Source organism: Giraffa tippelskirchi, chromosome 2, assembly GCF_054371585.1.
Source record: "Giraffa tippelskirchi isolate mGirTip1 chromosome 2, T2T-mGirTip1v1.2.pri, whole genome shotgun sequence".
In the NCBI taxonomy this organism is placed as follows: domain Eukaryota; kingdom Metazoa; phylum Chordata; class Mammalia; order Artiodactyla; family Giraffidae; genus Giraffa; species Giraffa tippelskirchi.
Genome location: NC_137276.1, coordinates 65,587,365 through 65,599,796, shown reverse-complemented (window position 1 = coordinate 65,599,796; position 12,432 = coordinate 65,587,365). Strand labels below are relative to the sequence as shown.

The 12,432-nt window shown below is 44.9% G+C and overlaps 2 protein-coding genes across 4 annotated transcripts in view; one reads left to right on the top strand and one right to left on the bottom strand.

Annotated features, from left to right (window-relative positions):
* The window catches only part of SGPL1 (sphingosine-1-phosphate lyase 1), a 129,980-nt gene that overhangs the window by 116,557 nt on the left and 991 nt on the right, over positions 1-12,432 (top strand). The window lies entirely within an intron of this gene.
* PCBD1 (pterin-4 alpha-carbinolamine dehydratase 1) lies at positions 6,977-11,898 on the bottom strand. 2 transcript variants are annotated; one of them, XM_081567971.1, is made up of 4 exons: positions 11,828-11,898; positions 9,120-9,251; positions 8,322-8,402; positions 6,977-7,552 (listed from the first exon to the last, which is right to left on the bottom strand). In XM_081567971.1, exons 1-4 carry the CDS (start codon positions 11,828-11,830, stop codon positions 7,454-7,456), a joined length of 315 nt encoding a protein of 104 aa, XP_081424097.1. In that variant the 5' UTR covers positions 11,831-11,898; the 3' UTR covers positions 6,977-7,453. The 2 variants fall into 2 exon arrangements, with proteins under 2 accessions (XP_081424097.1, XP_081424108.1); XM_081567982.1 differs by lacking the exon at positions 9,120-9,251.

Sequence of the window (12,432 nt, the reverse complement as noted above, 5' to 3'; positions counted from 1 at the left end):
ACTTATCTGGTGGTCCAGTGGTTAAGAATCAACCTCCCAAAGGAGAGGACACAAGTTCAATCCCTAGTCTGGAAAGATTCCACATGCAGCAGGGCATCTAGTTCCACATGCTGGAACTACTGAACCCCCATGCCTTAGAGTCCGTACTTTGCAACAAGAGTGTCCCCACAATAAGAAGCCTGCCAACTGCAACTAGAGAAGGCTTGCATTCAGCACCAAAGACTCAGGGAAGTCAAAAATGAATGAATAAAAAATTTTTTTAAAAAGGGCATACACCACGATCAAATTGGATTCATCCCAGTCTCACAAGAATGGTTCAACATACACAAATCAACCAACACGACCAAGCACATCAATAAAGGAAAAGACAAAAACCAAATGATCATCTCCATAGACACAGGAAAAGCATTTCATAAAATTCAGCATCCATTCATCATGAAAACTCTTCTCAAACTGAGTATGGGGGGAACATATCTCAACATAATAAAAGCTACTTAGAACCAGCCCATAGCCAACATAATGCTCAATAATGTAAAGCTGATAGCCTTCCCACTAAAATCTGAAATAAATCAACAATCAGACAAGAAACAGTAATGAAAGGCATTCAGACTGGAAGCAAAAAGGTATGACTGTCATGGTATGCAGGTAATGTGATACTATACAGATAACACCCTAAAGATGCCACATATCAACTACTAGTACTGGTCAACAAATTCAGCATGGTAGCAGGATACAAGATTGACATACAGAAATGTTACACTTCTTCATATTAACAATTACATTTCAGGAAAAAAAGTTAAGCAAACAAAACAATCCCACTTAAAATGGTTTCAAAAAACAAAATACATAGGAATAAACATGACCAAAGAGGTGAGAGACTTCTTTGCTGACAACTTTGAAACATTGATAAAGGCAATTAAAAATGATTCAAAGAAGTAGACATTCATCCCACACTCTTGGAGTGGAAAAATTATGGTTATTTAATTGGCTCTACTACTCAATGCAAGCTACAGATTTCACGTGATACATATCAAACTAACCATGATATTTTTTCACAAAACTAGAATAATCCTAAAATGTATATGGAACCATAAAAGACCTAGAAAAACCAAAGAAATCCTGTGCAAAAAGAAAAAGCTGCCCAGAATTCAGACACTATTATCAAGCTGCAGTAACCAAAATGTTCATGGAACTAGCACAAAAACATTCGTATGAATTTTTTTTGTTCAGTGGCTAAGTCATGTCCAGCTCTCTATGACCCCATGGACTGCAGCACGCCAGGCTTCCCTGTCCTTCACTATCTCCTGGAGTTTGTTCAAACTCATGTCCATTGAGTCGGTGATGCCATCCAACCATTTCATCCTCCATGGCCCTTTCTCCTCCTGCCCTCAATCTTCGCAGCATAGGTCCGAGATCCCAGAAATAAACACACACATCTATGGTCAATTAATCTTTGAGAGAGGAAGGGAGAACATACAATAAAGAAAAAACAGTCCTTCAGCAAGTGATACTAGAAAAGTGGGGCAGTCACGTGTCAAAGAATTTCGAAGACTCTCACACCACACACAAAAATAAACTCAAAATGGCTTAAATACAACACAGTACACCACAAGACTCCTTGAAGAGAACATTAGGCAAAATGTTCTTTTATATAAATCGTAGTAATATTTTTCTATGGTCATTCTTCCAAGGCAACTGAAACAAAAGCAAAACTAAACAAATAGGACCTCATCAAACTTATTATATTTTACACAGCAACAGGAACCATAAACAAGATCAAAACACAACCAACAGACTAGAAGAAAATATCTGCAGAGTGACCGACAAGGGTTTCATTTCCAAAATACACCAACAGCTCATACAGCTCCATATCAAAACCACAAACAACCCAATTTTAAAATTGGACACAACTCAATTTTTTGGGGTTCTCCAAGAAGATATGTGGGTGCATGCATGCTAAGTCACTTCAGTCGTGTCTGACTCTTTGTGACCTCATGGACTATAGGCTGCCAGGCTCCTCTGTCCACGGGATTCTTCAGGCAAGAATACTGGAGTGGGTTGCCATGCCCTCCTCCAGGGGATCTTCCCAACCCAGGGGCTGAACCCACATCTCTTATGTCTCCTGCATTGGCAGGGGAGTTCTTTACCACTGAGCCACCAGCGAAGCTCTCCAAAAAGACATGCCTGTGAGCAAACGCATGTGAAAAGATGGCCAACATCCCTAATTATTAAAGTCCAAGTCGGAACTCCAGTGAATTGTCACTTCACACTTATCAGAAGGCCATCATCAAAAGAGCTACAAATAATAAATGCTGGAGAGGATGTGGAGAATAAAGAACCCCAATACCCTTTGGTGGCCTTGAAACTGTGTAGCTACTATGGAGAAGTGTATGGAGGTTCCTCAAAAACTAAAAACACAGTTACCACATGATCCAGCAATTCCATTCCTGGTTTATATTTGGAGAAAACTCTAAGTCAAAAAGATATACGTACTCCAAGGGTCAGAGCAGGACTGTTCACAATAGCCAAGACATGGAAGCCACCTAAATGTCCATGAACAGATGAATGCAAAAAGTTGTGCTCTGTAGACACATATGAATATCTCTACATACACACATGAATACACTACTCAGTCTTCATATAAAGAATGACATAATGCCATTTGCAGCAATGTGGACAGACTGAGAGATGAGCATACTAAGTGAAGTCAGACTGAGAAAGACAACTCTTCTATGAGATTACTTACACGTGAAATCTGAAATATGATATAAATGAACTTATTTGCAAATTAGAAACAGACTCACATACAGAAAACAAACTCACGGTCACCACAGGAAAGGGTGGGGGAGGGAAAAATGAGGGGTTGAGGATTAGCAGTTCTACTATATATAAAACTGAAAAACACGGTCCTACTGTATAGCACAGGGAATTACATTCAATGTCTTATAAGGAGCTATAATGGAAACATTATGACAAGGAATAGAAAGATATACATATATTTAACTGAGTCACTTCTCTCTACACCACAAATTAGCACAACATTTTAAATTAATGATACTTCAATCATAAAAAAGGATCACGCACCACGGTCAAGTTGGATTCATCTCAGGCTCAGAAGGATGGTTCAACATACATCAATCAATGTGACCCAGCACATCAACAAAGGAAAAGACAAAAATCACATGATCATCTCCACAGATGCAGGAAAAGCATTTCATATAATTCAACATCCGTTCATCATAAACACTCTTCCCAATGCAGGGATGGGAAGAGGCAATATAGGACCATCCCATAGCCAACATAATGGTCACTAGTGACAAGATGATTGCCTTTCCCACTGAAATCTGTAACAAATCAAGATGTCCACTAGCACCACTTCTATCCAACATGATATTGGAAGTCCTAGCCACAACAATCAGAGAAAAAACAGAAATAAAAAGTATCCGGATTGGAAGGAAAGAGGTAATATTGTCATGCCATGCAGATGATGTGACAGTATACACAGAACACCCTAAGGATGTCACACATCAACTACTAGCACTGGTAGACAAATTCAGCAATACAGCAGAATACAAAATCAATATATAGAAATCATCTGCATTTCTTCACGCTAACAGAAGGGGAAAGTAAAGAAGAGAGTCTCATTTAAAATCATATTAAAAAGCAAAATAAAATACACAGGATAAACCTGACCCAGGTGGTGAGAGACTTATCTGCTGACAACTATAAAACATGGATAAAGGCAACTGAAGACGATTCAAAATTTGACAGCTACCCTGTTCTCTTGGGTGTGGGGACGGGGCTTCCCTGTTGGCTCAGTGGTAAAGAACTGCCTGTAGTGCAGAGGCCATGGGTTCAATCCCTGCATCAGGAAGATCCCCTGGAGGAGGGCATGGCAACCCACTCCAGTATTCTTGCCTGAAGAATACAATGGACATAGCCTGGCCCTATAGTACATAGGGTCACAAAGAGTTGAACATGACTGAAGCAACTTAGCATGCAAGCGTGCACTACCCAAAGCAAATTACAGATTTCATACGATTGAAATCAAACTATCTATGACGTTGTTCACAGGACTAGAATAAATAGTCCTAAAATGTATATAGAACCATAAAAATCCAGAATGCCCAAAGCAATCCTGTGTACAAAATGAAAGCCCTCAGACTTGGACCATATTACCAAGCTACAGTAAGCAAAGCAGCATGGTACTGGCACAAAAACAGCCACATGGATCAAGGGAGCAGGACCAAGAGCCTAGAAATAAACTCACACAACTATGGTCAATTAATCGTCGACAAAGGAGGCAAGAAAATGTACAATGGAGAAAAGACAGTCCCTTCAGCAAGTGGTACTGTGGAAGCTGGACAGCCACATGTGAATCAATGAAGCTGGAATACTCCCTCATAACACACACAAAATAAGCTCAAAATGCCTTACCGACTTAAAACACAAGACATGACACCACAAGACTCCTAGAAGAGAATGTATTAGACAATACATTCTCTGACATAAATCCTAGTAATGTTTTCTTAGGTCAGTCTCCCAAGGCTACAGAAACAAAAAGCAAAACTAAACAAATGGGACTTCATCAAGCTTACCATCTTTTACACAACATAGGGAAGCATACACAAAACCAAGAGACAAGCTATGGACTGGGAGAAAATATCTGCAAAGAGTGAATAACAAGGGCTTCATTTCCAAAATATACCAGCAGCTCATACAATCAATACCAAACCATTAACAACCCAATTTTAAAATCTGGCAGAAGACCTCAAGAGACAGTTCTCCAAAGACAACACACACATGGGCAACAAGCACATGAAAAGACAGACATCATCACTAATTATCAGAGAGAGTCAAGTGAAAAGTACAATGAGTTGTCATCTCACACTGGTCTGAGTCTTGGCCATCATCAAAAAGGCTACAAATAATAAAGGCTGGAGAGGAAGTGGACAAAAAGCAATCCCTCTACCTTGATGCTGGCCATGTGAACTGCTGCAACCTCAACAGTAAAGAGGATGGTGATTCTTTAGAAAACTAAAAATAGAGCTATCATATGATCCAGGAATCCCATTACTGGGAACATACCCTCCAAAAAACTCTAATTAATAAAAATATACATGCTACACACTACTATATTTAAAATGGATAACCAAAAAGGACGTACTGCATAGCACAGGGAACCATACAGTGTGTTCTCTGTGTTCTCAGTGTCACATGGTAGCCTGGATGGGTGGGGAGTTTGGGGGAGAACGGATACATGTGTATGTATAGCTGAGTCCCTTCACTGCTCACCTGAAACTACCATGACATTGTATGTTAATCGGCTATACCCCAATATAAAATAAACAGTTAAAAAACATTTCCAGTAACTATTTTAAATGTAAAAATAAAAACACATTTAGGGAAATATAAGCTCTTGGTTCTTTTCTCTAATTGCTTTTCATTAAAAAAATGATACACATTGGGGAAAAAATTCATGCACTCCAACATGCAAGCAGTAGTATTTATAATCGCCAAATCATGGAAGGAACCCTAGTGTTCATCAACATAAGGAAGATACAGTTTATTTCAGTGGTTCCTAATCTTTCAGACAGCAAGGACTGGTTTTTTGGAAGACAATTTTTCCAGATGGAGTAGGAAAGGATCAGGTGGTAATTAGCCAGCAATGGTGAACAGCAGATGGAGCTTCACTCACTTGCCCAACCACTTACCTTCTGCTGTGTGGCCCATTTCCCAATAGGCCATGGACCAGTACCAGTCCTCAGCTGGGGGGTTGAGGACCCCTGGTATATATATTTGTACACACACATATGCGTGCGTGTGCACACACACAGACACACATATACAATGGAATATTACTCAGGCATAAAAAAGAAATAATGCTGTTTGCAAAAATATGGATGGACCTAGAGATTATCATACTACATGCAATCAAAGATAGACATATGATATTATATGTGGAATATAAAAAATTAATTAATTAGAGAACAGAAACATAGCTGCTGCTGCTAAGTCGCTTCAGTCATGTCCGACTCTGTGAGAGCCCATAGACGGCAGCCCACCAGGCTCTGCCGTCCCTGGGATTCTCCAGGCAAGAATACTGGAGTGGGTTGCCATTTCCTTCTCCAGTGCATGAAAGTGAAAAGTGAAAGTGAAGTCGCTCAGTTGTGTCCAACTCCTAGCGACCCCATGGACTGCAGCCCACCAGGCTCCTCCGTCCATGGGATTTTCCAGGCAAGAGTACTGGAGTGGGTGCCATTGCCTTCTCCGAGAAACATAGCAATAGAAAACAAATTCATGGCTACCAAAGGGGCAGGCGGGGGAGGGATAAATTAGGAGTACAGAATTATTAGCTATATCTTATCACATATAAAATAAACAACAAGATTAGTGTACAGAAGGGGAACTATATCCAATAGTTTGTAATAACCTTTAATGGAAAAGTACACCAAACATGTCTGTATATTGTATATGTATATATATATGTACTCACACATATATATAACTAAATCAATTTGATTTACACCTGAAATTAACATAATATGGCAAAAGAACTATGCTTCAAGAAAAGAAAAATCTCACGTTGGATGCTGTAGGCCAGGAAGAAGACCTAGTCATAGGTCCCATCATGCATAAAACTGTCTGGCTAACCTTTATCTTTGTTCAAGATGCTCCCTCAGTTACCTCTGCCTCAAGATTTAAGTCAAATGAAGCTTCCTGGTTCAACTGTGTGAATCACTGTATGTTCATTAACTCATTTCTTATCTTTGCCTCTGGCATTAACTTCATTCATGCTGCCTAGTAATATTTAACTATTTTTCTACTTAATTCCCAGAGACAATAGGAGCTTAGGGTGTCTGGTCCCCTTTCCCCTTAGTAGTCTGAACACTGTCTTGTACATAGTAGGTGCTTTAAATGTCTATTGATTCCAATTTGGATTGGCTTGTGGAAAAGAAGATTCTAGAGCCTAAGGCCAAGTGAAACAAGTTTTATTTTAGGCATAAAAGAGCATGGGTTCCTGTCACATAGGATGAAGATGGCCCTAGGGTCCTGGCTTCTAAGATTAGACTCTGTTTATCTTAGACACAGCTTTTATCACAGCTTTTTGGGAAGTGAATTAGAAAGGGAGCAAGACACAGCTTGGAAATAAAGTCATTGTTTTTGCTGGAGAGTTGTAATGAAAGAAAAGAGCTTATTCAAATCAGCGTACACATCACAGAGCCTCAAGGAAGATGAAAGTGATGCGGGGTAAAACCGGTCTAAGTTCCCGGTCTTAGCAGTGATGTCGGCCTCTCCTTCCAACAGCAAGGACTTGCCTCTAAATGGAGGCAGCAGGGTCGATTTGGCAGTTTTGACTATAGTAGCATCTTGGGTCTCCCCCAGTTCCCTCTCTGGATCCCCAGTTCAGTGCCCCCACGCTTCCCCGGAATAACTGAGAGAAGGGCAGGGTCTATGTCATGGACACTGCTACTTGCTCGATGAAGCTGGCCAGGTTTATGTCCCGTTCTGAAAGGCCCGCACACTCATGAGTGCTCAGGGTGATGTGGACCTGAAACAAAACCAGAGATTCCAGGCCAGCTGATTCCACCAACTGAACCTACGAGTAGGAAGGAGTCACCAGCTCCTGGGCTCAACCACACTGTGAAGAGTAACTAGGCACTACTGGCTCTTCCCAGGGCTGCCTTCTTGACCAGTCTTTAACAGGGCAAAACTGTCTTCTATTACATCTGCATAAATAGTGGTGACTACAGCACAGGATAAAAAAGATCCAAATATTAAGAGCAACGTAAAAGCTAAAGACTAGACTCCAGACCAACTTCAACTCCTAAACACTGTCCATTTATAGATTGTCTCTTCCAACCTTAATGTTTTTAGAAAGAGCCCAGCATAGCGCTTGGCACACGGCAGGCATTTAATGACTGTTTCCATTCATTTAGCAGACAGGCTGACCTTCCTGGTGTGCCTGGGTATTCTTAGTTCAAGATTATTGCTTTTTCATTCTTCTATATCTCAAGAAAAATTTCAGCCCTTGAGAGCTATTAACAATGAATACGCCTGGTTCCCACAGCTTTTCCTCCCTTGGGATTTGCCTCCTTAATGTCTACTTTAACCACACATTATCTCACTAGTGTTCTAGTTTGCATTTTTTTTTTTTAATCTGTAGTGAGACTAAATATTTTCCAGGGGCTGTTTATGTCGATTCTAGGAAGGAGGTGAAAGGAACAGGAGCCGATACTATGTCAGTGAGGAGGGCCCACAGGGAAGTCCAAGGGAGAGGCCTTCAGAGTGAACTGGAGTTCAAGGCATGCATCACTCACCTTGTTATACACATTAAACCATTCGGGATGGTGGTCTAATTTCTCAGCCTGCAGGGCCACTCTTGTCATGAAGCCAAAAGCCTGTTTAATGAAGTGAGACCCAGGTTAGTATTCTGAGAGAAAGGACGGCTGGGCTCCCTTTTATGGCCAATGTGAGGCCCAGAAGGAAGAGGATGGCCTCGATCCCTACAAGGTGACCTTTCTAGCTTTCAGCATTCCTCCTAGTGCCCTGCCACTAGTTCGGAGGCTGGAGTTTGAGGTGGTCCTTCTGCAGGAGAAAGTCTTATCACCAGGACCACTAAGAAGGTGGAAATTCCAAAGAGGTTTTGCGTCTTGGCCAATCTTTTGGTTATCTACTAAAATATCTTCAAATAGTCACCTGTTTCCCACTTGAACTGTCTCCTCTAAAGACTGTTTCTAAAAGTTCCAGGCATGGAGAGTCCAAGGCCTCCCTGGTGGCTAAAGAATCTGCTTACAATGCAGGGGACCCAGGTTCGATTCCTGGGTCAGGAAAAGCCCTCGGAAAAGGGCATGGCAACCCACTCAGTATTCTTGCCTGGAGAATTCCATGGACAGAGGAGCCTGGTGGGCTACAGTATAAGGGGTCACAGAGTTGGACACGACTGAGCGACTAACACACACAAAATGGAGACAGCTCAGGACTTATCTCCAACTAAACTGGATTAGCACAGCATCTTGAGAGTCTTGGCTAACAGGACTCTAAGGGAGGGAACATGTTCTGGAGTGTGACCTGGTCAGCCCCGGTCTCAGGAACTGTGTCCCACCCCAGTGCCATACCCGATTAAAGTCTTTGAAATGGAACTGCTTGAAGATGGCATCCCGGCCTTCCAGCTCGTTCCACCCCACGGCCCGCAAGTTTGGCAGCAGCTGGTCCCTTTCCTCAGCACTCAACCTGTGTGCTTTGCCAGCCTAGGAGAGGGAAAACACAGAAGCTCAAGGGCATTTTTTTTTTTCTTTAAACAGGACAAAAGAGAGGGCCCTGGGCCTTTGGGGAAATTTAGCCAGCCTCCACTGGTGGCTGTGGTGACACAGTCAAAGGGCAGCTTGTCTAACGCAACAGACTGGGAGGAGGGGCCCTGGCTCAGGCACTGATAGGTTCTTAGACAACAGCGAGTCCTGAGGTGTAACGCCAATCACCGGGGCAGAGAAACGTTCCTCCCCGCACCTGTCCTCAGAGCTTTCAGAGGGCACCCCTCCATTCAGAAATCAGGTCTCTTCCGTTCATGAGAGAATAAAAGCAAATCAAGCCGCTACTGTTACTGTGTACTGAAGAGGAAACTGAGGCTTGGAGAGGGGAAATGACCGCCCCCCAGCCCCCCAAGTCACTGAAAGCACAGGCATCATTCTCAAGATGGGTCCATATCCCTGGGGACTGGCAAAGGCACTAGCACTTAAAACATGTTCCAGGCAATTTTTAGCCATTGGCACTACGTTCCAGTGGGTACCCCATCTTGTTTCTACTCAGCCTCTGGTTCCCAGCTGTCAGGCCTATGTTTCTTTTATTTCCACTTTCTTTTCTATTCTGTCAGCTTGAGCCACACACAGCTCAGGCCCAAAGCAGAAGTAACTTGGCCAAGGGCAAATGGCCGGGGCAGTGTCTCAGCCTATTTTCCTATTGTGCAAAATGTCCCCAGGGCAGCCCAAACTGGCACCATTCAGGCCATGATTGGGACCTTCTCTTGAAAAACAGAAGAAAGGTCAGTTCTCCAGCCTCTTAAAAAGATCCAGGTGGAGGAACTTACGGGATCCTAGAATTTAGGCCTGTGAAGTAGAACTACCCAAGGATGGATGTTGTTGAGTACTAAATTAAAAGTGATTAGTTAGGTCTGGGAAAAGAATATGAGGGAGGTTAATTTAGTTTTGATAAGGCAGCCTGCAAACTGGAAGCCAGATGGCCCGGGGGCACTCATTTCTCCTGGCTTGATGGGTAAAAAGGTACAAGAATTGCCACTTTAGGAATCAGCAAGGGGAGCCAGGAGACACTTAACTCCATTGTTATTAAGGGGATATTATCTGCATTTTTAAAAGGAGACTTCCTGGGGCAAGCAGGTCTATGACAGCCCTTCAGGTGTGGGTTAGAACTGAAAAAAACATTGCAGGTTTCTGGTAACTCAACAGTTTTCTCCCTCCTAAAAAGCATGGGCTCTCTCTGGACAGATCTGGACGGGTCCATCTCCTCTCCTATGCTCTGGAAGATCAGCAAGGACAGTTCAGATTTGCATCACCATTCAACCCAGTCTCTCTTCCAGAGCCTGGCCCTGTCTCAGTGGCTGATAAGCCTGGTCTATGTATCCAGGCAACCAGATGGCAGCTAAGGCATCAGAAGCTACCACCTAGTACGTTGGCTCTGAAAGAGTGCATGGGTACTAGCAGGCTCCTAGGAGGCTCCCCTTTCTCTTTGGAGTCTTCTGGAATCCCCCACATTTCACAGCCTGGGGCTGAACTGACAAACCCCTCTGAGATCTGGGATCAGAGAGGGAGCAGGGGCAGTGTTTGCTTAGTAAATCCCAGGTCAGGCTTGGCCTGGGCCTCTGGGAGTGTGCAGAGGGGTTACTGATTACCCCCGCCCTGCAGCTGCAGAGCCTCAGTGTACCTCATAATCAGCTCACCTACCACCTCCCCTATGTTCAAGCCAAGGTCTTCAAAGTGCCCTTCCAGGTGTCACCACAGTCCCAACTGCTCCTAATACTTTGAAGCCTAATGCTTTTGCTGTTTAGTAAAGGTCTGGGTCTAGAAGTTTCCCTTCTTGCTGCCCTGCAGGTTCACCTTCATCTCTGTAGCTGAGCACAGGGCCTGACACTCTCCTCCCAGAAAGCTCAGCCCGGAGGGAGTGTGATCCTGAGCAATCATGTCCCCACTGCTGGGCACAGGCCTCAAACTAGACGCCAGAGGCTGGCTCTGAGGTCCCGGCTCCGCAGAGGAGGCTCAGCTAGACTCCGTGCCCAAAAGTGCAAGCGAAAAGGGCAGTAAACAGGCAGGCAGAGGCACACGGGAAATTCAGCCGCCCCTCCTTTGCGCAACCACACAGGCATCTGTCTCCCCGCCGCTGCACCCCGCCCCCCGCCAGCCCCCAATATAGGCCAGGGCTGTGCCACCAAGGGGCCCACGTCTGCGGGCTCACTATGCTGCCCCGCCCCATCCCCGTCTCACCGTCCCACTCCCTGCCCGAGGCCCTGAGGCCCTGAGCGGGCTCTGGCCTGGGCTCCCTCCTGGCTGTCACTGAACCTGCCACCGCCCGTCTCTCGGCCTCAGTGTCCCCGGCGGCACCACGGCGGGTAGGGTGGAGGCGGGACCGAGACCCCGACACTCTCAGCCCTACGCGCGGCTGCTTCGCTAAGGCCTGGGAGGGAGGCTCCCCGCACGCCTAGCGCGGTCCTCTGGCCTGGGCGGGGATATTGCGCGGGCCCCTGGCCCTCCTCGGTTCCTCCCGCGCGTCCCCCTCCTAACCTGCTGCCCGGACGGTAGCAGCGTGTGATCCCCCTTACCATGCTGGACGCGGAGGCGGGCAGCAGCAGCAGGTGGCGGCGGAGTCCACTAGCGCGACGCCTGGCGCTCTGGGAAGCCGACGGGCGGGGCCACGCTCGGGCCGCCCCGAGGCGGGAGCGCGGCCGAGAAGGAGCCGCCCACCGGTAATCATTAACAACAGCTGAGGTTCGCTTCCAGCACTTTCCTCGGAGGCAACCTTACTGGGAGCTGGGGGAGTTAAGGCCACGGGCTCCAAACGCGGAGCCCGCGCGGTGCCGCTTCCTAGTATGTGACGCTGGGCGCGAGATTACTTTTTCTTTCCTACAAACATCTCCAGAGAAACTGACCCCCGTAAAAAACTGCGCATATTTCAAGAGTACACTTCGATGCGTTTTGACGTAGTATGCATCTGTGCAACCATGCATCACCACGTAGTATGCATCACCGCCGTGAAGATCATGAACATAGCCATAACCCCTAGATTGCATCCTCCTTAACTCAAATAACCCCTGACCTGTTTCCCTGTAGATAAGACTGCATATTCTATGTGAATGGTATGTGAATGGACATAACATTCCATTCTTTATATCTGCCTTCTTTCACTCAGCATAATTACTTTGAGGTT